This window comes from Prionailurus viverrinus, chromosome E3, assembly GCF_022837055.1.
Source record: "Prionailurus viverrinus isolate Anna chromosome E3, UM_Priviv_1.0, whole genome shotgun sequence".
Taxonomy (NCBI): domain Eukaryota; kingdom Metazoa; phylum Chordata; class Mammalia; order Carnivora; family Felidae; genus Prionailurus; species Prionailurus viverrinus.
The window spans coordinates 19,376,273-19,399,963 of NC_062576.1; the positions used below are offsets into that span (position 1 = coordinate 19,376,273).

The following is a 23,691-nucleotide window of genomic DNA, read 5'->3' on the forward strand; positions in this document are numbered from 1 at the left end:
ACAGACGTGAACTGAAGGGCAGCACACGAGCTCATGTGTCCCAGGCTCCCTGTTTATACTCCTCCATCCTCTCCAACTTAGACCAAGGACACGAGAGACACAACCTCCCTATTCACAGAACAGTTTATTGACCTACCTCACCTGGCAGGCCGTGGGCCCCTCCTGACCAGGAGAAGTGTCCGTCTAGCTGCACTGCTAGGCAGCAGCCCATGCCCTGGGAAGGGGGCATCGAAGCAGGAGAGAACGCTGGCCAGTGCAGCCTCAAACTCGAGAGCCTAAGCAGAGTCCAGACTCAACTCCATTTGATGTTCTTGTCTTCCTCAGTCAGGGCCGACGTCTCCGTGACGAGGCCAGTGCCGATGGTCCGGTTGCCGTCTCGCAGGGTGAAACGCTGGCCCTTTTCTAAGATCATGGGCTGCCGCAAGATTAGGCTGAGCTTCAGGTCCTCCCCGGGCATGGCAAGCTCCTGGACAGGGCAGAGACAGGGTTCAGGCACGGCCCTCAGGGCACCTTTCCCCCAACTGCTGCCTACCAAGGTTAAAAGTTCCAGGAAATGGCAGCAGGGAGATCCTTTCTGGGGACAGCTTCACTCCAGCCACCAGCAGAGGTAAACATATTTGAAGACCAAAGGACTTGTGACCAGTGTTCCTAAGGTCCAATGTTGAAAGGAAACTAGGCCATGCAGGTTTCTTAGTCACAAGACTTCTCTGAGCTGTCATGCACAGTATATAATTCTTCAAGGGAGAATGCTTTTCTGGGAGATCTTTCTGTGGGTAAATGCTAGCATGGCTAAGTTCACCCAGGCAATACTAGATGAAGACAGACTTCTCCTAAACCCATTGGGTCAGACCCATCTATCACTAGCTTCATCTACAGCAGTCAAGGAAAAGTCACCCGTGTTGTCACATCTTTGGCACCACGAGTGAGGTAGAGCTGGTATGAAAAGTGTCTCTGCCACTCTTTCACGTTCCCTATGTGCACTATACCTTCCCTGGTGGCAAGATGACACGACAGGCCATGTCCCAAGTCAGAGAGAACATGACAGGCATAAAGTGAGACACAAAAGGCTTGTGGCGGCCACCCTCCTCCTTGCTGAGGATGTAAACCTGGAAGAGAGAGCAGCAAGGGTGAAGCTGTGCTTGGCTGGAAACACTGCCTCTTTGCAGAGGACAGTCTGGCTCAGTGATGCCCACCATCCCCTGGAGCCCTCACCTGTGCCTCCACCTTCTGGTGGGGTTGGATGGTCCCTGGCTTGGCCATGACCAAGCCACGCCTCAGGTCCTCCCGCTTCAAGCCTCGGACCAGGGCCCCAAGGTTGTCGCCTGCCTCTGCTCTCTCCAGGCTCTTGTGGAACATCTCAATGCCTAGGAAGGAGAAGAGACCAGGGAGGAGGATCAAGGACGAGGGAAGGCACCAAGGAGCTACAAGGGGAAATCGTGGAGCCAGCCCCCGGGGTCCCAAGGCATCTTTCCTGTACCTGTCACCACGGTCCGAATGTTCTTGCTATGTCCCAGGAACTCACACTCGTCTCCCTTCTTCAGAATGCCACGCTCTAGTGTACCTGTCACCACCGTGCCCCGGCCTGGGAAGAAACAGAACCCGACCTCAGGGACCAGGGGCCAGGCTACCACCAGAGAGGAGTGCAAGTGAACCCACGGTCCTCACCAGGAATAGAGTAAACGGACTCTACAGGCAGCAGGAAAGGCTTCTCTAGGTCCCGGGTGGGCACTGGGATGTAAGTGTCCACAGCATCCAGCAGCTTCTGCACAGACTTCAGGCCTAGCTCAGGGTCACGTTGCTATGCGGGGGAGGTGACAGGACTCAAATTTTCATTCTGCTTCTCCTTACTAAGAGACACTCCCCCGACTCCCAGCAGAGCTCCGGATGCCCCTCCAGCCCCATCCTTTGCCACCAGCAGCCCCTGCCTGAGCCCGCCTTCACCTCAAGGGCACAGAGGGCAGAGCCTACGATGACCGGGGTCTCCTCCCCTTTGTAGCCAAACTCAGTGAGCAGCTCCCGGATCTCCAGCTCAACCAGCTCCACCATCTCTGAGTCCTGGACGGCATCTGCTTTGTTTATATACACCACAACGTGCTCTACTCCAATCTGTGGACGGGAAACAGAGAGACATGGTGTCCTGAATGGACCAACTCCCCACTCTTCCTCTTTCCACCCCTCCCCAGGCTCTGAGTACCTGTCTGGCCAGCAATAAATGCTCTCGGGTCTGGGGCATAGGGCCGTCATTGGCCGCCACCACCAGGATGCAGCCGTCGAGGGGGGCGGTGCCTGTGATCATATTCTGGGTAGGAGAGGAAACAGCCTAGTTCAAGGACCTCCTCAGCTCCACGTCCATCTAGCCCAGCACAGCGGTTAGGAACTGAGGCCCACCTTTCTCTGCCATCTCCTTACCACCCACCTTGGAGTGGCCGTGCCCAGATATCTGTGACCTCAACCCACACACCTTGAATATCCTAACCTCCCCCACCAGTCCAACATTTTTCCTGGCAGGAGACAGCCCCTGGCCCCACACCCAGCAACTCTCTCACCTTCACATAATCTGCGTGACCCGGGCAGTCGGTGTGGGCATAGTGGCGGGCGGCAGTGCTATACTCCACGTGAGCTGCATTGATTGTGATTCCACGGGCTCGCTCTTCAGGGGCATTATCAATCTCTTCATATTTCTTAAACTTGGCTCCACCTCCCTCGGCTAAAACTAAGGGGAAGGAAGAGAATAAACCTCTCACGTAAAGTTCCAGGAGTAGAGGCAAGGCTCAAGCCACACCCCTGAATCTCCACCTACACAAAGGACGGTCTGGGGGAATAACACTTCCTTGACCCCCTCCCTCAGCTCCCGAGCAGAGGTAACTGGGGTCAGAAAGAAACGTTAAAAGGCCTCAAGGTCCAGCCCTGCGAATTCTCTAGGGTAAAAGCCTCTGCTTACAGAGCACCGGCCACGGCTAGAAAGAAGCCACTCGGGCTCCCCAACTTCTGCATCACAAACACTTTTGTGTGCAGGGGAAATGTGTTTCCTGCATCTTCCCGCCCACGGCTCGCCCAAGTTCTGGCCCCTGGGGCCACGCCACCTCCAACAGCACCTCCCCGGCTCCAGGTCCCGCCAGCAGAGAGGGCGCTGCCGGACGTCCCCAACCAACCCCGCTTACTTTTCGTGATGGCCGCGGTCAGTGTGGTCTTGCCGTGGTCCACATGGCCGATGGTGCCCACGTTCACATGGGGCTTGTCGCGCACGTAGGTCTTCTTGGCCTCCACGGCCAGGCCGCGGCACAAGCGGGGCAGTGCCGGGGCCTTCAGCGGCCGCAACAGACCCTGCAACAGCGGGGTCGGGCCGGTGCCGAGACCTGCCGGGGAAGAAGCTTGGAATCAGAGCGCGGGTCCGAGCCCGGCCACTCCGGACGACGCCCCAAGCGTCCCGGGCCGCCATCGCCTTCCCCGCCCCCTCACCGCTCAAGAGGGGCGTCGCGCGCAGCAGGGTGGTGGCCGCCATTGTGGTCGTACTCGCGCCCGGAGTACCCGGTCCAGGGCGCCCGCGCGTGCAGAAAGGAAAGGGCACGGGAGAGCGGAGGTCACTTCCGGCGGAAGTGAAGACAGGGAGGGCATGCCGCGGTCCCTCTAGCCTCCAGTTTTTATGGCCATCTCTACGACTTCCGGGCGTGGGACCAAAGGCGACGCCCGGAAGGTGCTGGTGTTTCGCGGGCGGGGAGGGAGGGAGACGGTTTCCACAAGGTTCGCGGACCTCGAACCTCGCGGACTGACGGGGCAACGCAGGTGTCTTTAGCGGCGCCGGGGACCGACGTGGAGCGTCCGGTCGCGCACCAGAGCCCCGCAGGCTCACGGGAGTTGTAGTTCCGGGTGGGGCGTGCTGTGTTTGCGCTGGTGGTGGGAGTCCCGTAGGGCTAGGCCGGGTCTGGAGCGAGGGTGCCTGCCTCCGGGAGGCGGAGGCGGCGGCGGCGGCGGCCCCGGCGCGGCTTGCTCGGGAACTGCCTGGCTCAAAGCCCCCTGGAGTCCGACCCACTGCGGGGGTCTGGCGAGAGATCTGGCGGCCCTTGAGCCGCCGCCGCCGCCGGAGGTAGGACCAGGCCCTGCGGCCAGGCGAAGAGAGGCGGGCCTGGGAGCCTTTCGCGGGTGGGGCGCAAGTGTGACACATCTCTCCGCCGAGTCTTTGTTTTCTTATCTGTAAAATGGGAACAGTAGGATCTACTTCATGGGGAGATTCTGACATCTGGCTCTGAGAAAATGAGCTGGACAGGAAGCAGGAAATACGGTCCAGGGGCCTCCAGGTCCCACAGTCCTTGACCCTCAAATCCCTGCCCGCCTGGGTCACACAGCTGGCGGGGACAGCTCTGCCGTCCACCCCTGAAGCCCCTCAGCAGGCCGGGAGCTAATTCCCTTGATTTTCGCCCCACCCACTCATCCAGTTTTACTAATGATACCAAGATTGAGGAACCGGCCTCAGGTGCCTGTAAGGGTAGCCTGTCATGTTCCTGCGGTATCCCTGGCACCTGACACAGGGCGGGGCACCCAGTGAGTGCCCAGTGAATTTCTGTTGACTGAGTGAGTGCAAGGCTAGCAAATGACCTTTAGCTTTCACATCTATCATCTCGTCACCTTGCAATGATAACAGCAGCTGCTTAACCCTGATTGATGTTTCCGAAACTCCTCAGATCCTAAGGCTCAGTTGACGGGTTTTGTTTCAAATAGATTTCCTAATTCCTCCCTGAAAGATTATGATTCAGGAGGGTCTCTGAGCACAGACGGGGAAACTCTTTATTTATAACACACAGCTTCCCCAGCTCAAAGGAGTTTGGGAAACTCAGAACGAGAGCTTTGTGTGGATCAGGCGTTGTGCAAATGCTTTGTATTGGTTCACATTCAGCATTCCCAGTGTTACCGCTTGTGGTGGAAGCCATTCTTTTCCCCCGCTTTACAGGTGAGAAAACTTGAGCCTCAGGGTGATTTAGGAACCCAATACCGCTCAACTCCAAGAAAAGTATGCACTTAACCACTGTACTGTCCTTTCACTGCCAATATACTTTTCAAATAAAATGAAGAACTTGCTAAGACATCTGTCCTGGCCCTCCAACCCATCACCTCCACTTAGGAAGGCCCGGGGCCGTCATTGAAAGAGCTTCTTTGCCTTTATCCTGTCTTTCATTCACTCCTCTCCTAGGAATGTCTCTTAAGACACTATTGGCCACTATCAGAATATGAGACTGGGGCGGGGAGGGGGGGGGGGTGGCATTTGAACGAATCCCTTCTATATTAGTTTATTTGAACATGTATTCGTTTGAAAAAAAAGGTAGCAAATACTGCGCTTAAAAAATGAGTCAACTTAAAAGCCAGTGTTGGTAAGTAATATGGGTGGCATAAATATATGGCAGAGTTGGGCGAATGCGGTGCACGAATGACTGAAATTTGAAAAATGCCACGCTTGGAAGAGGCCAGAGGGAGAAAACCTTTTGTCCCGCTGTTGACTGTAGCATCCTCTGCAATAGTTAGGAGTCTTGATTTACAGATAACAGAGTCTACGTTGGCTGGTTTGCACAGAAGGAGGACGTGTTTAAGGGTTTGGGGCAGCTTACAGAATCGTGGGACAGGCCGCAGCAACAGCTCCCTTACGGAACTTACGGAACCTGGTAAGACAGCTATTACTGCCACTGCCACCAAACTCTAAACGCCAGGACTGAGACTCGTCTGCGACACCTCCTGCTCATGGCACCAAAGCCACCTCTGCCTCAAGAAAGTGACCCGTCCGACTTCCCAACCCTCCTGCCCCCAAAGTCCGGCAGATTCAAAGCCCCACTTGAAGGTGTCTGGCCAGAGAAGCCTAGATCGTCATAGGTCAGTGTTCTTGTATCAGAGGAGTCTGAGAGATGTCGCCCGACTCTGATGGAGAGCAGGAGCGCGAGCACGGAATTTTCCCCAGATGTCCAGCCGTGCTCGTGAACAAGCTGAAGAGCAGAGTGAACACAGCTGTCCAGTACGGGCACATGGGAGCATGAGTCTGGTATAGCCACCGGATGAAGTAGGAATAGAGTGGGCTCAGACTTGCAGAGATGAGGAGAGCCAGCCACCTGGGAGTGTGCTCGTGAGTGGTGCCGAATGAAGGTGGAAGGCTGGCTGCCATAGAAAAACAGCATTGGGAGGAGGGGGCGGCGGGGACAGCGACAAAGGAAGTGGAAAACAATCAGGACTTCAGGAGGCTGTGAATTTGCGTAAAGAAAGTTTTTTCTCTTTCTGACTTGTCTTTTGTATGATAAAGAGAGAAACTGCATTCTTTGTGCAGAATGTTGAACTCTAAAAAGGCACGCTTGAAATCAAATGGCCTTCTGGGCCCCCCCTAGCAATCTATGCGTTGGAGCTCCTGCTTAACAGCATTTTTCCGTCTTCCTCCAGGCAGGGCCCTGATTTTGTTGAAGGTGGCCCTTCCCCGAGTTCCAGGAATAAATCCTGACAGGTCTGCTTCTGGTGGTCCTATTCTCCTTGCCAGGGGGGGTTGTTTAGGGGGTGACTTCTTTGGGGCCAGTGTTTGGTAAGAGGAATCTCCTTTGGGGGGCTTCCAGGGAAGCGTCCCTCTTTTTTTTTTTAATGCTTATTTTTATTTGTGAGGGACAATATGAGTGGGGCAGGGGCAGAAAGAGAGGGGGACCGAGAATCCGAAGCCGGCTCCAGGCTCTGAGCTATCACACAGAGCCCGACGCAGGGCTCGAAACCATGAACCATAAGATCATGACCTGAGCCGAAGTTGGACGCTCAACCGACTGAGCCACCCAGGCGCCCCAAGGGCCCCTCACTCTTAAGGAGACACCGAAGAGAGAGACCGCCATCTGACTCTGGGTGTTGCTGGGTCTGGGTGTGAAGCCTGGCACTACTCTGCCCTTCTTATTTCCGGTCAGTGATGAAGCCAAAATCCAGAAGAGGGCAAAAGGCAGAGGGTTTTAGATGACTCCTTGAGGTGTGGTGACTAATGTCCTTATTATTTAAGCCAGACTGTGTCAGAGTCGTCTGTTGTCTACATTCAAATACATCCTAACAGATAAGCTGTCTCACAGCATTTAATACCCTGAGGCCTAATTCTTGGTTTCCCCTCTCTGAGACTGAGTGGCCTGAGTAGGGCCAGGACTGGGCTTCCTTTATCTCTGTATCCTCTGCCTGGCCACTGTAGGCCTCTGAATGACTGCACTTGAACCATGGATGAGGCTTCTTCCAAGGGTGCCACCACGTGGTGCTACAAACATAACGTGTCCAAAACACGACCCTCCGCTCTCCCCAGGCTGTGTGCTTACACATCTGAATACACACAGCACCACTTGTCTTCCTTCCCCTCAGCCCCAACATCTAACCCGTTAACCCAGTCCTGCTGGTCATCTTTCCAAAACATACCTTGAAGGTGACCACTTTCTGTCTGTCTCCACCGTTGACACTGTGGTTCGGTCCAGAATCATCTGTCACCTAGGTTAGCTCACTGGCCTCTACAATGGGTCTCCCAGCTCCCGTGCCCCTCAATATCTGGCCAATCCACCCTCCACACAGCAGTCAGACCAGGCTTTAAAATGTGGATCAGGGGGTGCCCGGGGGGCTCAGTTGGTTAAGCGTCCCGACTCTTGGTTTCAGCTCCACGATCTCCCAGTTCGTGAGCTCGAGCCCTGGGTCAGGCTCTGTGCTGACAGCACAGAGCCTGCTTCGGATTCTCTCTCTCCCTCCGCACTTTCCCTGCTCGCACCCTTTCTCTCCCTCTCAAAAGAAATTAACATTTAAAAAAGATAATAAAATGTGAATCGGAAGGAGCACGTGGCTGGCTCAGTCAGTAGAGCACGTGACTTGATTTCATCTCACGGTCATGAGATCGAGGCCCACACGGTATAGAGTTTACTTTAAAAAATAGGGGCGCCTGGGTGGCTCAGTCGGTTAAGCGTCCGACTTCAGCTCAGGTCACGATCTCGCGGTCCGCGAGTTCGAGCCCCGCGTCAGGCTTTGGGCTGACGGCTCAGAGCCTGGAGCCTGCTTCCGATTCTGCATCTCCCTCTCTCTCTGCGCCTCCCCCGTTCATGCTGTGTCTCTCTCTGTCTCAAAAATAAATAAACGTTAAAAAAAATTTTTTTTTAATAAATAAATAAATAAATAAATAAATAAATAAAGGGGCGCCTGGGTGGCTCAGTCGGTTAAGCGGCCGACTTCGGCTCAGGTCATGATCTCTCGGTCCGTGAGTTCGAGCCCCGCGTCGGGCTCTGTGCTGACAGCTCAGAGCCTGGAGCCTGTTTCAGATTCTGTGTCTCCCTCTCTCTGACCCTCCCTCATTCATGCTTTGTCTTTCTCTGTCTCAAAAATAAACGTTAAAAAAAATTAAAAAATTTTTTAAATAAATTAAAAAAATAAAAAATAAATAAAAATAAAGATTCCCTTTGAAATGTATAAAGTTTAAATAAATAAAATGTGGATCAGAAATTAACCACCCCCCCTCCATGACTCCTTACAACACGTAGAACAAAATCCCAACCCGTAGTTTAAATGGCCAAATTGTATGGTGGGTGGATTATATATCAATAAAGCTGTTATAAAATTAATAATCCAAACTCCTCCCTGTGGCCCATCTCTTGGGCCTGTCTCCTGTGATTTCCCTCACCCTCTCTCCTGGCCTCACTGGCCATTCTTCTGTTCCACAGACCTCCCACGATTGTTTCTACCTCAGGCTCTTTGCAGTGGTTGTTTCCTCTTCCGGCAGCGTCCTTCCCTGTAGCTTTCCCCCCAGGCTATTTCTTCCATCATTAAGGTCCCCCTCAACTGTCACCTTTTCTTTATTTTTTTTTAATTTTTTTTAACGTTTATTTATTATTTTTTTTTCAACGTTTATTTATTTTTGGGACAGAGAGAGACAGAGCATGAACGGGGGGAGGGGCAGAGAGAGAGGGAGACACAGAATCGGAAACAGGCTCCAGGCTCTGAGCCATCAGCCCAGAGCCTGATGCGGGGCTCGAACTCACGCACCCCGAGATCGTGACCTGGCTGAAGTCGGACGCTTAACCGACTGCGCCACCCAGGCGCCCCAACGTTTATTTATTTTTGAGACAGAGAGAGACAAAGCATGAATGGGGGAGGGGCAGAGAGAGAGGGAGACACAGAATCGGAAGCAGCCTCCAGGCCCAGAGCCGTCAGCCCAGAGCCCGACGTGGGGCTCGAACTCACGGACCGCGAGATCGTGACCTGAGCTGAAGTCGGACGCTTAACCGACTGAGCCACCCAGGCGCCCCAACTGTCACCTTTTCTATCTAAAGTAGCCCCCAGCTCCCCTCTACATCAGTGGTCCTGTTTGGTTTTCTTCATAGCCCCTAAATATCTGAAATTATTTTCTCAGTTTGCCCGTTGGTTGGTTTGTGGGGTTGCTGTTGTTTTCCGTCTCACCAGGTCATGACAGTAAGAGCTGCTTTTTTACCCCAAGAAGAGTGCCTGACACGCAGGTGAAGAACCATTGGTTGAAGGAATTATGTGTTGAATTATTTCAGTTGAGCATTTGCGTTGGGCTTATTAAGGGTCCTGACGTTTTCAGTGGCAAGCAAGTTACGAATTCAAGTTCACGCTAAAGATAAAGGTGAGCCACTGCAACTTTTGAAGCTCTTGCTTTATTATCTATAAAATGGGGATGGAGTGATGAAGTTAAATTTTACGATCTCTAAGATTTCTTACAGCTGCAACCTCTAAAGGGAGCGTGGGGTCTGATGTCACTGAAATAAGTACTAGGCTAGCCAGCAACTCAGTGACAGATGGGGCACCAGGACCTAGAACTTTGTCCTAGTGCCATTCAACAGACCTATTGGAAGCTCAAGGGCATTCTTCAGTCTTCCCCACCGGCCAGCCTGGAAGTGCCTCCTCAGCGATCTCTTTGGACGTTCTCCTTGGTTCTAACCCCACTGTACTGCCCTGGCCAGGTCAGCACCAGCCTCCTCTCTGCTTCCAGTCACTACCCACCCCGCTCCTGGCCCTGGATTTCCCTCCAGACACCGAATTCTGATCACACCCCTGTCACTCAGATGCGACTGGAGACATTCCGGTCGCAGATGCTTTGTGCATGTCACACAAAAGCTACTGAGTAGAGGGCACTTCAGAGGCAGCCTAGCTGGGTTGGCTGTGCATGGCTTCCTCCAGGAGGCCGCCCCTTGAAGCGAGAAACTAGAAGGAGAAAGACTGGCGGAAGCGAGGGGAATGGTGCCTGTGGGTTCAGAGGCAGAGCCTAAGTGAAGCGAGAGTACTTGGTGTTGTCAAAATACCCTGGTTGAGCACAGTATGATGTGGAGGGGCAGGAGGTCCTGACCACAGCACCAAAACTGAAGTTGACATCCCAGGAAAGAGGACAAAATAGGAGAAATCCCCACCTCTTGGCGCCAGGGGGGCGCTAGGGTCAAGATGACCTCCAGAAGAATCCCTCAAGCCACCACTTCCCCTTCTGACAGAGACCCTAGCTTTCCTTTGAAGAGCCACACTCCGCAGTGCTCAGCCCATCCCAGTTTCAGACGACGGGTCCGTGATCCAGCGCTTTACCAATCAGCATCATCTACCCTTGTGATCACAAATGTTGGTTCAGGGTTAGCATTTTTCTTCCAACCCGAACTGGTGTGCTGAAGTTCAGTTCTGGCACTAACTCTGAACTAACTGACCCAAAGTTAATTCAAACCCCACAAGTAAGGGCTCCCTCCTCCACAAGAATGTCCCCGTTTGAGACGCCAGCTGCAAGCGGAGTCCCATCCGTCTTCACTTCTGACCAACCTGCTCCAGATGCGGGAGTTTCCCATGACCCCCCTCAGGTGTCATAATTTGCTAGAACAACTCACAGAGTGCAGGAAAACACTTACGATCACAGTTTTATAGTAAAGAATACAAATTAGCAACAGCCAGATGAAAAGATCACGTAGCGTGAGGTGAGGTCTGGGAGGGTCCACAGGCAGAGCTTGCGTGCCCTCCATGGAACCAGGGCATGCCACCCTCCCGGCACATCAATGTGGTCACCAACCAGGAAGCCCCATTGAGTTTCAGTGCCCAGAGTTTTTCATTTCATTTCTTAGACGTGATTGATGAAGTCCTCGCCATGTGACTGAACTCAATCTCCAGGGAAGGCAGGGGTCCAGCTGCCTCAAAATCCCAAACCTCTTGGGAGCCTGGCTGGCTCAGTCGGAAAAGCATGTGACTCTTGGTCTGGGGGAGGGGGAGTGAATTTGAGCCCCACGTTGGGTGTAGAGATTATTTACATAAATAAACGAACTTTTAAAAATCCCAAGCCTCTAATCCCAAAGTTAGTCTTTCTGGTGACCAGCTTAGTGCCTGAAGCTATCTAGGGGCTTGCCATCAGTTACCTCATTAGCAAAAACTCTGTGCCAGGGGGTGCCCGGGTGGCTCAGTCGGTTGAGCTCTTGATGTGGGCTCAGGTTATGATCTTGTGGTTCAGGAGTCCAAGCCCCGCGTCGGGCTCTGTGGAGCCTGCTTGGGATTCTGTCTCCTTCTCTCCCTACCTCTCTCTCTCTCTCTCCTTCTCTCCGTCTCTCTCATAAATAAACAAACAAATGTTTTTTAGAAATTAAAAAAAAAAGCTCCGTGCCGGGAAGCTGGGACAAAAACCAAATTCTTCACTATACAGCAGACAGTCGTTGGGTGGCCCAAGCTGAGCTGATGGGACTCAACCCTGTTGCGTTTACTGGAACCACTGGGAAAGCTATGATCTTTCCCCAGGACGATTGTTAAGCTAGTAGAAAGTACGCTTGGAGCTGCTGGTAGCCATCTGGCCACCCATGAGGGGACCGTCTGCCTAAGGATTAAGACAGTCCAGAGGAAAACAGAGCTAGGAGACTGAGACCAAGTTCAAATGGACGTTTATAAGAGCCTCTGGCTTCAGCCATGCCCGAAGTCATCCCACCTCTGATTTTTCAATTCTGTGAACCAGTAAGCTCCTCCTCTTTTCGTGCTGAGACCTTGACTTGGGGGGGGGGGGTGCTCTGTTACTGGTAGCTAAAAGCATCCTGAGGATCACATCCTCTGTTCCTGCGGAAGAAGTGCTTCTCCCTTTTATATGAATACTTTGGCTTAATGTGGGTCCTGGGTCCTACTGTTCTACCGTCCCCCAAACCTCACTCCAATTACTATCCTTTCTACTGGCTCCTCTCCCTTTAGACTTTCCATGTAATCAGGTCTCCCTCAGGACTCGGCTCTCCATATTCCTCCTCCTGTTTCTTCACCTTCACCTTCATTCCTCAATCCACCACCACCTGGCTTCTGCTTCTCCCACTTCCCTAAAATCCCTCTCACCGAAGTTGCTGAGCAGTCGCTAAGTTGCCGAGGGATAGAAGCAGAAAAATATTCACCTTCAGCCTAGAAGACTAACCTAAAGGCTGCAGGGTTCTGACAAGGATCAAATACGTGCTGGCTGCTACAGTCTTAAAGGGTCTCGTGACTGTCAGCACATCTCACCGATAGTTAATATTGAACCGAATGATAAGCACCAGAGAAATCTTGCGAAAGTGGTTTTACGAGTAGAAATTCGAAGAAAACATTTGTGATCTAATACTCCCTGCACACCCCCTTGAACACTAAGCATGTAAACACCACCGTCATACAGCAAAAGTGCAGATCTTTCTGCCCATGGGTCTTGTCCCCGTGCCAGAATAAAAGCACCTCTTTGCGTCAAAAACATCTCAAGAATTCTTTCGTGACCGTTTGTTCACGGCCACACGTCATTAGTCGTCAACGTTTTCTGTAGGAGACCATGTCAGGACCATGGATTCCTTTTTAATCGTTTGCCTGTGATGTGTCTGCCCAACTGCCCCCCCCCTCAACTTTGTTGTGTGGTTTCTCTCCCGAGAGTAAGAATGCCTTCTTTTTTTTTTTTTTTAATTTTTTTTTCAACGTTTATTTATTTTGGGGACAGAGAGAGACAGAGCATGAATGGGGGGAGGGGCAGAGAGAGAGGGAGACACAGAATCGGAAACAGGCTCCAGGCTCTGAGCCGTCAGCCCAGAGCCTGACGCGGGGCTCGAACTCACGGACCGCGAGATCGTGACCTGGCTGAAGTCGGACGCTTAACCGACTGCGCCACCCAGGCGCCCCAAGAATGCCTTCTTTTTCGGAGGAATGCCCTCAGGCCACTGGGGCTTCGCCTTGATAAATTGATGTCTCCAGGAGCATCCCTTTGTCAAAAGCTGAGGAACGTGGGTATAGGTCCCTTGTTTCTGGACAAATCTGAGGCATAACCTTCATCCAGAGCTCCCCTGCAGGATCAAGTTGAACTACTCTCTGCCTGAGGTCATACGTTTGCTTGGTTTCCTTTCCTTCCCTCTCCCGCTTCTCCCACTCTTAACTGGTTTCTTCTGGTAGCACTTTTTGACTAAATCACTTGCACACAAATCCTCCTCTCAAGGTGTGCTTCTGGGAAACGTGACCTAAGACATCATCTCTCGGCGCTTTCTACTCCCGTGTCGCTGCCTACCTGTTAAGTGCGGCTTGTTTTCCAGAATTAGGTCCGGGGCCCTATTCTCTCTACCGATATTGCCTGCACACGCTCACTGATGTCCGTGGCTTCAACCACGACTCACTTCTGATCGCCACCAAACTGCTTTATGCAGCTCACTGTAGCTCTATCTCTGCTGGACAGCTCCGCCTAGTTGTCCTTGACGGCTCCTGCACTGATACAGTCGTCATTACCTACATGTGGCTACCGTAATTAATTAAAACTTAAATTCCATTCCCTAGTCACACCGGCCACATTTCAAGTGCTCAATAGCTACACACGGCTAGTGGCTTCCACACTGGATAGTGTCGATACAGAACATCTGTCGTTGCAGAAAGTTTTATCGGACAACTGAGACATATTTCCAAACCTAACTCATCATCACTAGACCCCTGCCTTTCTGCATTCCTCAACTGTGCCTCTCTCCTAGAAACAGCGGGGAGAAACCTCAGAGACTACAGACACTGGAAACTACAGAGGAAGTGTGTGTAAGGGCTTCAGGGAGGAGGGAGGAATTGACATCTTCCTCCGAACTGGGAAGATGCATGGACAAAGACAGCAATGAAGACCTTAGCCAAGGCCACCTGCGGGCTGATGTCAGCTTGGTTAGAGCAGAGGCAGAGCTCGGGGAGTACAGCTGGCTAGGCAGGACCTTGCCCTCTACAACGAATTTTTCCAACTCCATCTGGCAGCCTCAGCCTTGAATAAACATTCTTGTGTGAGTCAGGGGATTTATCCATCTCCAGTCTCTTGTGTTCCGGGATGAGTATTTGATCCAAGCCAATCAGCTAAGGTCAGTTCTGGAAATTTGATTGCAAATCTCAGAAAAAGCAGCAACTCTACTTGAGTTGCTAAGCTATCAGGACTTAAGTTTGGAGCCAAAGAAAGCCATTTTACCACTGAGATAGGCCGGCCTGCGAGTGAGGCCAAGTGCACGGGGAAAGAAGAGCCTAGAGAAGAACCACAGGTTTCTCCTATCTTTTGGCTCTTTTATTCAACTGTCCCTGAAGAAGCTAGAGCCGCTCTTTTCAATCGCTTCAGCCAAGATTCCCCTATTGCTTAGGTAGGCCAGGTGGAGCTGGGTCAGTGAGAGACCTGAGATGACTGATCTCATTGTGCTCATGATTTCAACGGCTCTCTATACCTTAATGATTCCCCATTTCTGTGTCTGGTCTTTATGTCTCTCCTGAGCTCCAGACTGTATGTCCACTGTATGTCCACCTGCCCCCCGCGACGTCCCACAAGCATGTCCAAAGTGATGTCTTTATTTCTGCCCTTCATCTTTACTTCTCGTCTCAGATGGAGCCTCCTAGACCTCCAGTCTCTTTCCTCCGGGAAGCCAAGGTCGTTAAGTTCAGGCTCCGCCTCTTCTCGGGGCCTCAACCAAGGTCACCCGCGTCTTCCCTCGCCGGGCTCCGCGGGGGCGGTGTCTGCGAACCCCGCAGCCGCAGGGCCAGACGCTCTAGGCTGCGGCGGGCCTTGGAAAGGGCCTCCTCATCTCGCTGGTTTCCGGTACCCGGTGGCTACTCTAGCCTGCACCAGGGCCTCGAGACTCTATCCCCTAAGGTGGCTTCTCGTGGTTGACGCCTCTTCCTTTGTCCCGACTTTCCTTCGAGAGGCCGCCTGGTGGCATCCACCCCCTGCCCATGACTGCTTTTGGGGTCCCTTTTAGGAGCAAGCGGAGAAGCCCCTCAGCCGTCCGAGGGCCACCCCCCTCTGAGCACTCGATGGGTTTGCACGGACTAGGAAGGTGGCGGAACTGAGCGTATAGGTGCCCTTCCCTCTCGCAGCTCTTCTCTATGGTCGCTTCCTTCGGTGACGGGAAAAGGGGTCCCGGCGCCTGCGCAGAAGCGGCCTGGGAGCTAGTCGCGGAGTGCGGGGGGAGGGGCAGGGAGCGGGAGCTGCCGCCGCCGCCGGAGCTAACCGCGGGGACCGAGATGCAGGTGGGACCGGAACCGGAACCCCCCCTCTTCAAGTACCTCTTCCCTCGCCGCGACCCGGCCCCGGCGCCTGAGAGGAGCCCTGGGTGGGGGCGGGCGTGGGGGGTGGGGGCAGAGGCAGGAGGGGCGCTCGGCCCCGGAGAGTGCAGCAGACGGGGCTGGTCCCGAGGCGGCTGCGGCCCCGGGGAATGGGCGGGTCGAGGGTGTCCAGGGAGTAGGGTCGGGTCGGAGTGCATTGACCACCGGGCCCAGAGGGTCCGAGCCGGGAGCGGAGCCTGCACCCTCCACCACCCGCCCTTCGGGAAATTTCAGAACTGAGCCCAGAGGCAGGTGCACCGGGGGAATGTGTCTGAGGCTTGCTTGGCAGAAGAGAAACTGAGTCACCAGCTCAGGCGCCGCAGGGTCAGCGGGCCTGAAGGGGGCCGGGTCTGCCAGTGGTGCAGAGGGTTGGGCGGGCCTGTGTGAGCCGAGGTGGCCACTGCCTGGAGATCGCTCTCCCTGCTGCGTCTGCACCTCTTGGCTCGGTTCCCCTGTGCTCCATGACTCTTGCGTCTCCTGGCTTCTCGTTGGTTTGGAATTGTCCCTGTGGTTGGAGCCATCTGAATGTGTAGGATCTAGGCCAAGGAGGAAGGGGAGGGGTCGCTGGTTGTGGGTCTGAGCAGGAGTCTGAGGTTTGGGGAGACTTTCCTGAGCTGTCCTCCCCGCAGCCCTGGTGCCAGTCATCATCCAACGTAATATGGGGGAGGAACACTAACAAAGAGCCATGGGTTATAAATGCCAGGCCCAGCTCTGCCACTTGCTAGTTGTAAGAGCTTGGGAAGGCTCTTCCTTTCTCTGATTTCTCTCTTGGAAAAATTGGAACCCATAAAGATAGTAATAACGGGGCAGGCATTTATGGTGTGCTTGCTTTCTGCCAAGCCCTGACAGGTTCCGTTTGATTCTCCCCGCGAGTCTAGGAGTTAGGGATCATGAGCTCTGTTTTATAGATACACGCCCGCAGTTCCGAGAGGACATAGGGTCTGTTCAAGATCACGCAGCTAATAGGTGGCCGAGCTGGGATTTCATCCCAGGTCCAACTCCACGTCCCACAGCCTTAACCACCAGGCTCACCAGCCTTTAGGGCACCCTCCCCAGTGAAAGAAGAGGAAGTGAGAAACCCTAGGGCCCCAGCTCCCTGTTATGTTTTATTTACTTTGTGGCCAAGAAAGACTTGCCCTGACCCAACCCACAGTCTTCCCCCGCCTGGTGCTGCCTGGTGCTGCTGCTTCTGGGCCCCAGGCTGAAGGCACAAAGAACTGGGCTGTGGCCATTCCAAGCCCCTGTCACACCGTGCTGGGGTGCTGGGCCCTGGGGTCCGCTTTCAGGACAGTTCTGGTTTCAGTCCATCATCCATTCCGCCTCTTGACTGAGCAGACTCCCTCCCCAGAGCTGGACCTCAGGACGCGCGAGGCAGGGTCTCTAAGCGCTGCAGACCTAGCTCCCTGAGAGCTGGGGCAGGGAGGGGCTGTGACAGGCTGGTCCAGCCAGTCCCTGGGGGCGAGGACTATGCAGTGGGCAAAACCGTAGACTTGGAGTTCTGAGACTTCTCTGAGCTTCGGTTTCCTCACCTATTATCAAGGTTATTAAAGCCTGTTGCAGGGAAAGGTAAGAACACATGGGAAGCATGTGATAAACCTCGAAGGACCTGTTTTGGAGAAGGGAGGTGGTGTGAGTGGTAACGACTCCTTTTTAGAGGCAGGTGCTTTGCGGCCGCGTGTCGCTCCTGGAACCAGAACCAGGGGGAGTGGGTTGGGAAGGCAGTGGGGCAGGTGCACCTCCCTCCCCCCGGGGAGCCAGCTGAATGGGGTGTGTGGGGTGTGAGGCTCTGGGAAAGGGAAGGGAGGCGGTGTGGTGTGTTCCCCACTGCTTTCCGAGGAGTCCAGACCAGAGTGGGGAGTCCGCTCGGGGTGGGGCTCTGCCCCCAGTCCCACCTCAGCAGTGACTCGGTGTATGTGCCTCTCTTCCTTCTGCAGCTGCTGTCGCTCACCCCGTGTCTTCTGGCCGCTTCCCTCTTTGCTGCCCCTCCCCACAGGCTCCCCCTCTCCACCTCCTGGGGACCATCATGAATGGTGCCCCTTCCCCGGAGGACGGGGCCTCCCCCTCCCCTCCCCCTTTGCCACCACCCCCTCCCCCGAGTTGGCGGGAGTTCTGTGAGTCCCACGCCCGGGCTGCCGCCCTGGATTTTGCCCGCCGTTTTCGCCTCTACCTGGCCTCCCACCCCCAGTATGCAGGGCCCGGGGCTGAGGCTGCCTTCTCCCGCCGTTTTGCTGAGCTCTTCCTGCAGCATTTTGAAGCTGAGGTGGCCCGGGCCTCCGGCTCCCTCTCACCACCCATCCTGGCTCCCCTGAGTCCCGGTGTGGAGATCCCGCCACACGACCTGTCCCTTGAGAGCTGCAGGGTGGGCGGGCCCCTGGCTGTGCTGGGCCCTTCTCGATCATCTGAGGACCTGGCCGGCCCCCTCCCTTCCTCAGTCTCTTCCTCTTCTACGACCTCCTCGAAGCCGAAGCTAAAGAAACGCTTCTCTCTCCGCTCCGTGGGTCGCTCGGTCCGCGGTTCAGTCCGCGGCATCCTGCAGTGGCGGGGGACCGTTGACCCACCCTCCCCAGCTGGGCCCCTCGAGACCTCATCGGGCCCCCCAGTCCTGGGTGGAAACAGCAACTCCAACTCCTCTGGCGGGGCTGGGACCGTTGGCAGGGGACTGGTTAGTGATGGAACATCCCCCGGGGACAGATGGACTCACCGATTTGAGAGGCTGAGACTCAGTCGGGGCGGGGGGGCCTTGAAGGATGGAGCAGGGATGGTGCAGAGGGAAGAGCTGCTGAGTTTCATGGGGGCTGAAGAGGCAGCCCCGGACCCAGCCGGAGTGGGCCGGGGAGGAGGGGCAGCTGGGCCTACCTCAGGGGGAGGAGGGCAGCCTCAGTGGCAGAAGTGTCGCTTACTGCTTCGAAGTGAAGGAGAAGGAGGAGGAGGAAGCCGTCTGGAGTTCTTTGTACCGCCCAAGGTGAGGCCCCGAGGAGGGTGGGGAACCGAGGAGGGTGGGGAACCACCGGGAGCGGGGCGATTGAGCCACCGGAGTGGGACAGCCCACACGCGTAGCCCTGCTCGCTTTGGTTTCTAAAGCTCCTGACTCTGGGGTAGCAGCTGTGGGCAGGACCGCAAAAGTAGTGCTGTGGTCCTTTGTCTGACTCCCTTAGGGCTTGGGAGGAAAGATGGGTCTCTGGAGGGAAGTGAAAGGGGGTCCCTGCACACCGAAAGTTTGGCTCTTGCTTTCTTTCCCAACTTAGGCGTCTCGGCCTCGACTCAGCATTCCCTGCTCTACCATCACGGACGTGCGGACAACCACAGCCCTGGAGATGCCTGACCGGGAGAACACGTTTGTGGTTAAGGTAGGGGCTCTGGGCTCCTGCCCCCTCGGGGAGCGCTTGTTCTGGGGAGAAAGCTAGGACAGCACACTGAAACAAAGAACTTGGTGACAGGAGGTGCCTGTATGTTGCCCAGGGCCTCGAGAGTGTGTCTGGGGCAGTAGCCCCTCCGGGAGGAGGAAAGGGGGGGGAGGGTGTTCTTGTTGTCAGCAGGGGTGGCTAAGGGCCTCCGGACCTGGAAGTGGCCCGTGGGCCTCCTCTTGTCCCCATAGGTGGAAGGCCCCTCCGAGTACATCCTGGAGACAGTTGATGCTCTACATGTGAAGGCCTGGGTGTCTGACATCCAAGAATGCCTGAGCCCGGGGTGAGTGAGGAGCCTGACTGCTGTCACTGAGGGGACCCGGTGGGGGTGGGGAGCAGCCTTGGGGCTGTCACTGGTGAGTTGCCTCACAACACCATTTTCCCTGTCTCTGCAGACCCTGCCCCGCTACCAGTCCCCGCCCCATGACCCTCCCCCTGGCCCCTGGGACCTCATTCCTTACGAGGGAGAACACAGACAGCCTGGAGCTGCCCTGCCTCAATCACTCAGAGAGCCTGCCCAGCCAGGATCTGCTGCTGGGACCCAGCGAGAGCAATGACCGCCTGTCGCAGGGTAAGGGCGGAGCCTTAGAGCACTGTGAACTTCAGAACCCCACCGTGCCAGGCCCAGGCCCTCCGTCCCGACTCTACCGCACACCCCAGTCCCACCCCTTAGCCGTCTCTTGTCACCCACCGACTGCCCGTCCCTTGTCCCCGTACGTGCCACACCGCAGTTTGCCACTTAGAACCGTCGCCGTCGCCGCCTCGCACGAACCCCAGGCGAGCTCCCGTCCAGCCTTCCGTGTCCGGCCTTGTCTCCTTTTCCGTAAGCCTTGTGCAGATGTCCACTCTGGCTGGACATAGTGGTTCCCTTCTCTGAGCTCCCGGAACACTTCGTACACATCTTTGTTTTGTTCTTACCGTGCATCTCTGTACACGTGTCAACGGCACGAGATCTTCTCTCGACTCTGTGCTTCTTGGCCTGACTAAAGATGCACAGGCCCTACCCACACACAGGCACGCCCAAAGACATGCATCTGCCTGGCCCAGTTCACCTTTGTAGACTCCATTATACTCTCTCTCCTGCTCCTCTGTTCTGGGTGTGGGGTTCATGGTGCCTGGCTGTGATCACTGAGGAAACAAATGGATTAAAGAATGTTGGAGCTAGGGTGGACCTTACGAGTCATTAGGTCCAGTCTCCTCGTTTCCAGACCCCTCAGGCAGCTAAGACCAGGGAGGGGAAATGGCTTTTCTGAGGTCACCTGAGAGTCACTGACAAAGACGGGGACCACGCCGGTCCGCTTCCTGCACCACTACACCTGTCTTCTGAGCGCTGACAACGTACGCCGTTGCCGTAGGCTCAGGCCTGCCACCAGCAGACATTCAGCAATGCCCTGCTACCTCCCTGACCTTGTGCGAGGCTCTGGGGCAGGATAGGGGAGCCCGGAGATGCCTGAGACGAGCTTCTTGCCTTCCGTGGGCTCCCGGTCTAGTTGAGTTGACGGGCTCTCGCTCCCTCTGGAAAGCAGGACGCTAACACGGAGAGCCTGTACTTAGAGTTCTCTGAGCAGCACAGGCAGAGAGCTTCCCGGGAGCTCAGGGGAAGCGGAGAGTCGGGGAAGGTGGGATAGACAGGATACTACACAGAGGAGGTGAGAGGAAAGAACAGGGCTTGGAGGAGGAGGCAGAGGGCGAGAGCACAGCCCTGCGATGGGGGCGGGGGAGCCCTGGGCACATCGGACAGGATGCTCAGGCTAGCATGGAGGGCACAGGGACACGAGTTAACGTGAAGGCCAGGTCGCCTAGGTTGGGCAGATGGGTAGGAGGATCTCTGACGTCTCTGAGGGTTGGAGAGTTGGTCCTGAAGGCCGGAAAAGGACCCTATGTGATGCGAAAATCTCCGAGGGATTCTTCGCGACGCCCACCTCCGCGACAGTCGCTGTCATTTCAGCTGTCGATTCAGAGAAACTAGAGGTGCGTTGGACTCCAGGCCCTCCGGACGGTCCGTCTGTGGTGCCTCAGCAGGGCCTGAGGCAGAAGTCGGGAGCCGGAGGGGGAGAAGAGCAGCGGCCACCGCCGACAGAAGGACCCGGCATTCCGGCCGGCCGACCGTGCCGGTGCGCGCAGGACAGACTGGCTGGTGGCCGACCAGTCCTGGCAAAGAGTAGTTTCTCGGCTTCTCAACCTGGCCCTCCTCCCTTGTTTTCCAGGGGCTTACGGGGGCCTCTCAGACCGCCCCTCGGCGTCCATCTCCCCCAGCTCCGCCTCCATCGCCGCCTCCCATTTTGACTCCATGGAACTGCTTCCCCCAGAGTTGCCCCCCCGTATCCCCATCGAAGAGGGACCCCCAGCAGGCACAGCCCATCCCCTCTCAGCTCCCTACCCACCCCTGGACACTCCGGAGACGGCCACAGGTACCAGAGGTGAGAGTGTGTGTCTGCGTCCAGGCCCGGTTGCCCGCCCTCGGGAGACTCTCCTCTCGGGATCCTGAAGGATCTGACCCGGGGGAGGGAGGTGACGTGTGAGGGGAAAGCAAGGCTTTTCTTCTCCCAGGATGGGGGAGGCTTCCCTGACACCCCGGTTTCCCTCCCTCTCTCCTTCCTGAAGGATCATTCCTGTTCCAGGGGGAGTCAGAGGGAGGTGAAGGGGACCAGCCCCTCTCAGGGTATCCTTGGTTCCACGGGATGCTCTCTCGACTCAAGGCCGCCCAGCTAGTGCTGGCCGGAGGCACCGGCTCCCATGGCGTCTTCCTGGTACGTCAGAGTGAGACGAGACGGGGTGAATACGTCCTCACTTTCAACTTCCAGGGCAAGGCCAAGGTGAGTGAGGAAGAGGCCGTGCGGCACGCAGTGAGCCCGCGGGTGGAGCGGGGGAACGTGGCCGTGCAGGGGAGAGGGGCTCCCGCTTCACTCTGCTCATCCTGCCCTCAGCACCTGCGCCTGTCGCTGAACGAGGAGGGTCAGTGCCGGGTCCAGCACTTGTGGTTCCAGTCCATTTTCGATATGCTCGAGCATTTCCGAGTGCACCCCATCCCTCTGGAGTCTGGAGGCTCCAGTGACGTTGTTCTTGTCAGCTATGTCGTGTCCTCCCAGCGACAGCAGGGTGAGCAGAGCAGGTCTGCAGGGGAGGAGGTGCCCGTGCACCCAAGAAGCGAGGAGGTGTGTGTGCCAGCAAGACGGGGCGGGGGGCTGTGAGGAGGAGAGGCTTCGTTAGGGAGAGTAGGGCAGAGCAGGCTCCTGGGTGTTGGGCTTTCGGAGGGGAAGCAGGACACTGAGGACGTAGGGAGGCAGAGGTTCCTCACTGGAGCCGGGAGGAAGCAGAAGCTGGGCCGGTGCATCCCCATTCCATCAGACCCCTCTGTTCCATCATCTGTGTGTCTCTTGGATCGGTCCTCTCCAGTCTTGTCTTTGCCCTTTGTCACAATCTCACCTTGGGCCTGCCCTCCTGGGGGATGCTCGGTCTGATCCCCCCCCCCCTCCTCCCTCGATGTCTGACGTCCCTGTCTGATCTCTCCTTTTCCCCACCCCAACGTCCCATCTGTCCCCACGTTGCCCCTCCCCCTCCCCCAGGCCGGGAGCAGGCCGGGAGCCATGCAGGGGTGTGCGAGGGAGATCGATGCTACCCCGATGCCTCCTCCACCCTCATGCCCTTCGGAGCGAGTGACTGTGTGTAAGTGTGGTCCTCCTCTCACCGCCGCCCATGATCCATCTTCCATGGACGGGGGGGTTGCTCAGGAGACGGGATGTGGGGGAGATAGCACGTGGCTTCTGGGGGGATGAGTGCAGGGGAGGCCGCCGCAAGAGCTGGCCTCCCCTCCACAGTCTGTCTTCTTACCGTTCCTATCCAGAACCGAACACCTCCCATGACCCACCCCAGCCCCCTGAACCCCCTTCATGGACAGATCCCCCACATCCTGGGGCAGAAGAGGCGTCGGGGGCGCCAGAAGTGGCGGCAGCAGCAGCCGCAGCAGCCAAAGAGAGGCAAGAGAAAGAGAAAGCGGGCAGTGGAGGGGTCCAGGAAGAGCTGGTCCCCGTGGTTGAGCTGGTCCCCGTGGTTGAATTGGAAGAGGCCGTAGCACCAGGCACGGAGGCCCCGGGAGGCGCTGGATCTGGTGGGGACCCCGGGGCCACCCCAATGGTGCAGCTGCAGCAGTTACCACTAGGGGGCGATGGAGAAGAAGGGGGCCATCCCAGAGCCATTAATAACCAGTACTCCTTCGTGTGAGACACCCTACCCCGCTCTTTCTCCACTCTTCTTGCTCCCCAGCCCTTAGTTCATGAGATTGGGGCTGGGCAGGGATGTAGAGGAGCGGTAGGAATCCCCTCCCCATGTGCTTCCTGACCCTTGACGGCCAAGGGCATATATGTTGGTACAAGAAGAGGTTCAAGAGCCCTGTTAACTCCCCGGTTCGTACACTACAGGTGCCCCGTCCCCTGGGCAGGGGATTTGGGCTCCATTACCTCCCTGAGGGGCTCTTATGGTCAGCCCCACCCCTGGGGGCCTTTTCCCCATTAACCACCCCCCCAGCCCGAGGAAGGGTGAGGGGGAAGGGCTGTCCGTTATATTAAGGTGGTTGTTGTTGTTGTTTTAAACAAAATGGAGAAGCATAAATAAATAAAAGGGTTTATCTCAGTTCCGTCGTGATGGCTGTGGCCACTGTTTGCAGCGGGGGCTGGGGCAGGTGGGGCAGGAAAGCAGCCCACTCGGCGTTGCCCGCTCCAGAGCTGAGAGGCCAGAAGGCTGCGTCAGGTCAAGTCCCTGTTGCCCTCCA

General features: G+C 56.0%; 2 protein-coding genes across 5 annotated transcripts; one reads left to right on the plus strand and one right to left on the minus strand.

Annotated features, from left to right (window-relative positions):
• Positions 1 to 105: 105 nt before the first annotated feature.
• Positions 106 to 4,162, minus strand: TUFM (Tu translation elongation factor, mitochondrial). The gene is made up of 10 exons (XM_047839232.1): positions 3,460 to 4,162; positions 3,162 to 3,356; positions 2,547 to 2,713; positions 2,195 to 2,299; positions 1,942 to 2,106; positions 1,666 to 1,798; positions 1,478 to 1,582; positions 1,213 to 1,364; positions 987 to 1,106; positions 106 to 466 (listed from the first exon to the last, which is right to left on the minus strand). The coding sequence occupies exons 1-10, from the start codon at positions 4,160 to 4,162 to the stop codon at positions 293 to 295; spliced, it is 2,019 nt and encodes a 672-aa protein (XP_047695188.1). The 3' UTR covers positions 106 to 292.
• A 10,921-nt stretch (positions 4,163 to 15,083) lies between these two features.
• On the plus strand, positions 15,084 to 23,552 carry SH2B1 (SH2B adaptor protein 1). Of its 4 annotated transcripts, none has more exons than XM_047837727.1 (10): positions 15,084 to 15,444; positions 17,454 to 18,481; positions 18,765 to 18,866; positions 19,115 to 19,206; positions 19,319 to 19,494; positions 21,131 to 21,343; positions 21,528 to 21,739; positions 21,851 to 22,078; positions 22,490 to 22,589; positions 22,768 to 22,814. In XM_047837727.1, coding segments are annotated over exons 2-10 (2,064 nt in total). In that variant the 5' UTR covers positions 15,084 to 15,444; positions 17,454 to 17,542; the 3' UTR covers positions 22,770 to 22,814. The 4 variants fall into 4 exon arrangements, with proteins under 4 accessions (XP_047693683.1, XP_047693684.1, XP_047693685.1 ...); XM_047837728.1 differs by lacking the exon at positions 15,084 to 15,444 and adding an exon at positions 15,540 to 17,085; XM_047837729.1 differs by lacking the exon at positions 15,084 to 15,444 and having other exon boundaries at positions 15,541 to 18,481; positions 21,851 to 22,022.
• Positions 23,553 to 23,691: the final 139 nt, after the last annotated feature.

Excerpts from the sequence above, each read along its gene's own strand:
- SH2B1 (XM_047837730.1), top strand. The coding sequence starts at position 17,543 with ATGAATGGTGCCCCTTCCCCGGAGGACGGGGCCTCCCCCTCCCCTCCC. Across the intron at positions 18,867-19,114 it reads AGAACACGTTTGTGGTTAAG|GTGGAAGGCCCCTCCGAGTA; the intron begins GTAGGGGCTCTG and ends TTGTCCCCATAG. Across the intron at positions 22,023-22,767 it reads GTCCTCCCAGCGACAGCAGG|AACCGAACACCTCCCATGAC; the intron begins GTGAGCAGAGCA and ends GTTCCTATCCAG.
- TUFM (XM_047839232.1), bottom strand. The coding sequence starts at position 4,162 with ATGTGTCACACTTGCGCCCCACCCGCGAAAGGCTCCCAGGCCCGCCTC. Across the intron at positions 1,365-1,477 it reads CATTCGGACCGTGGTGACAG|GCATTGAGATGTTCCACAAG; the intron begins GTACAGGAAAGA and ends TCTCCTTCCTAG. Across the intron at positions 1,107-1,212 it reads ACCAGAAGGTGGAGGCACAG|GTTTACATCCTCAGCAAGGA; the intron begins GTGAGGGCTCCA and ends TCTCTCTTCCAG.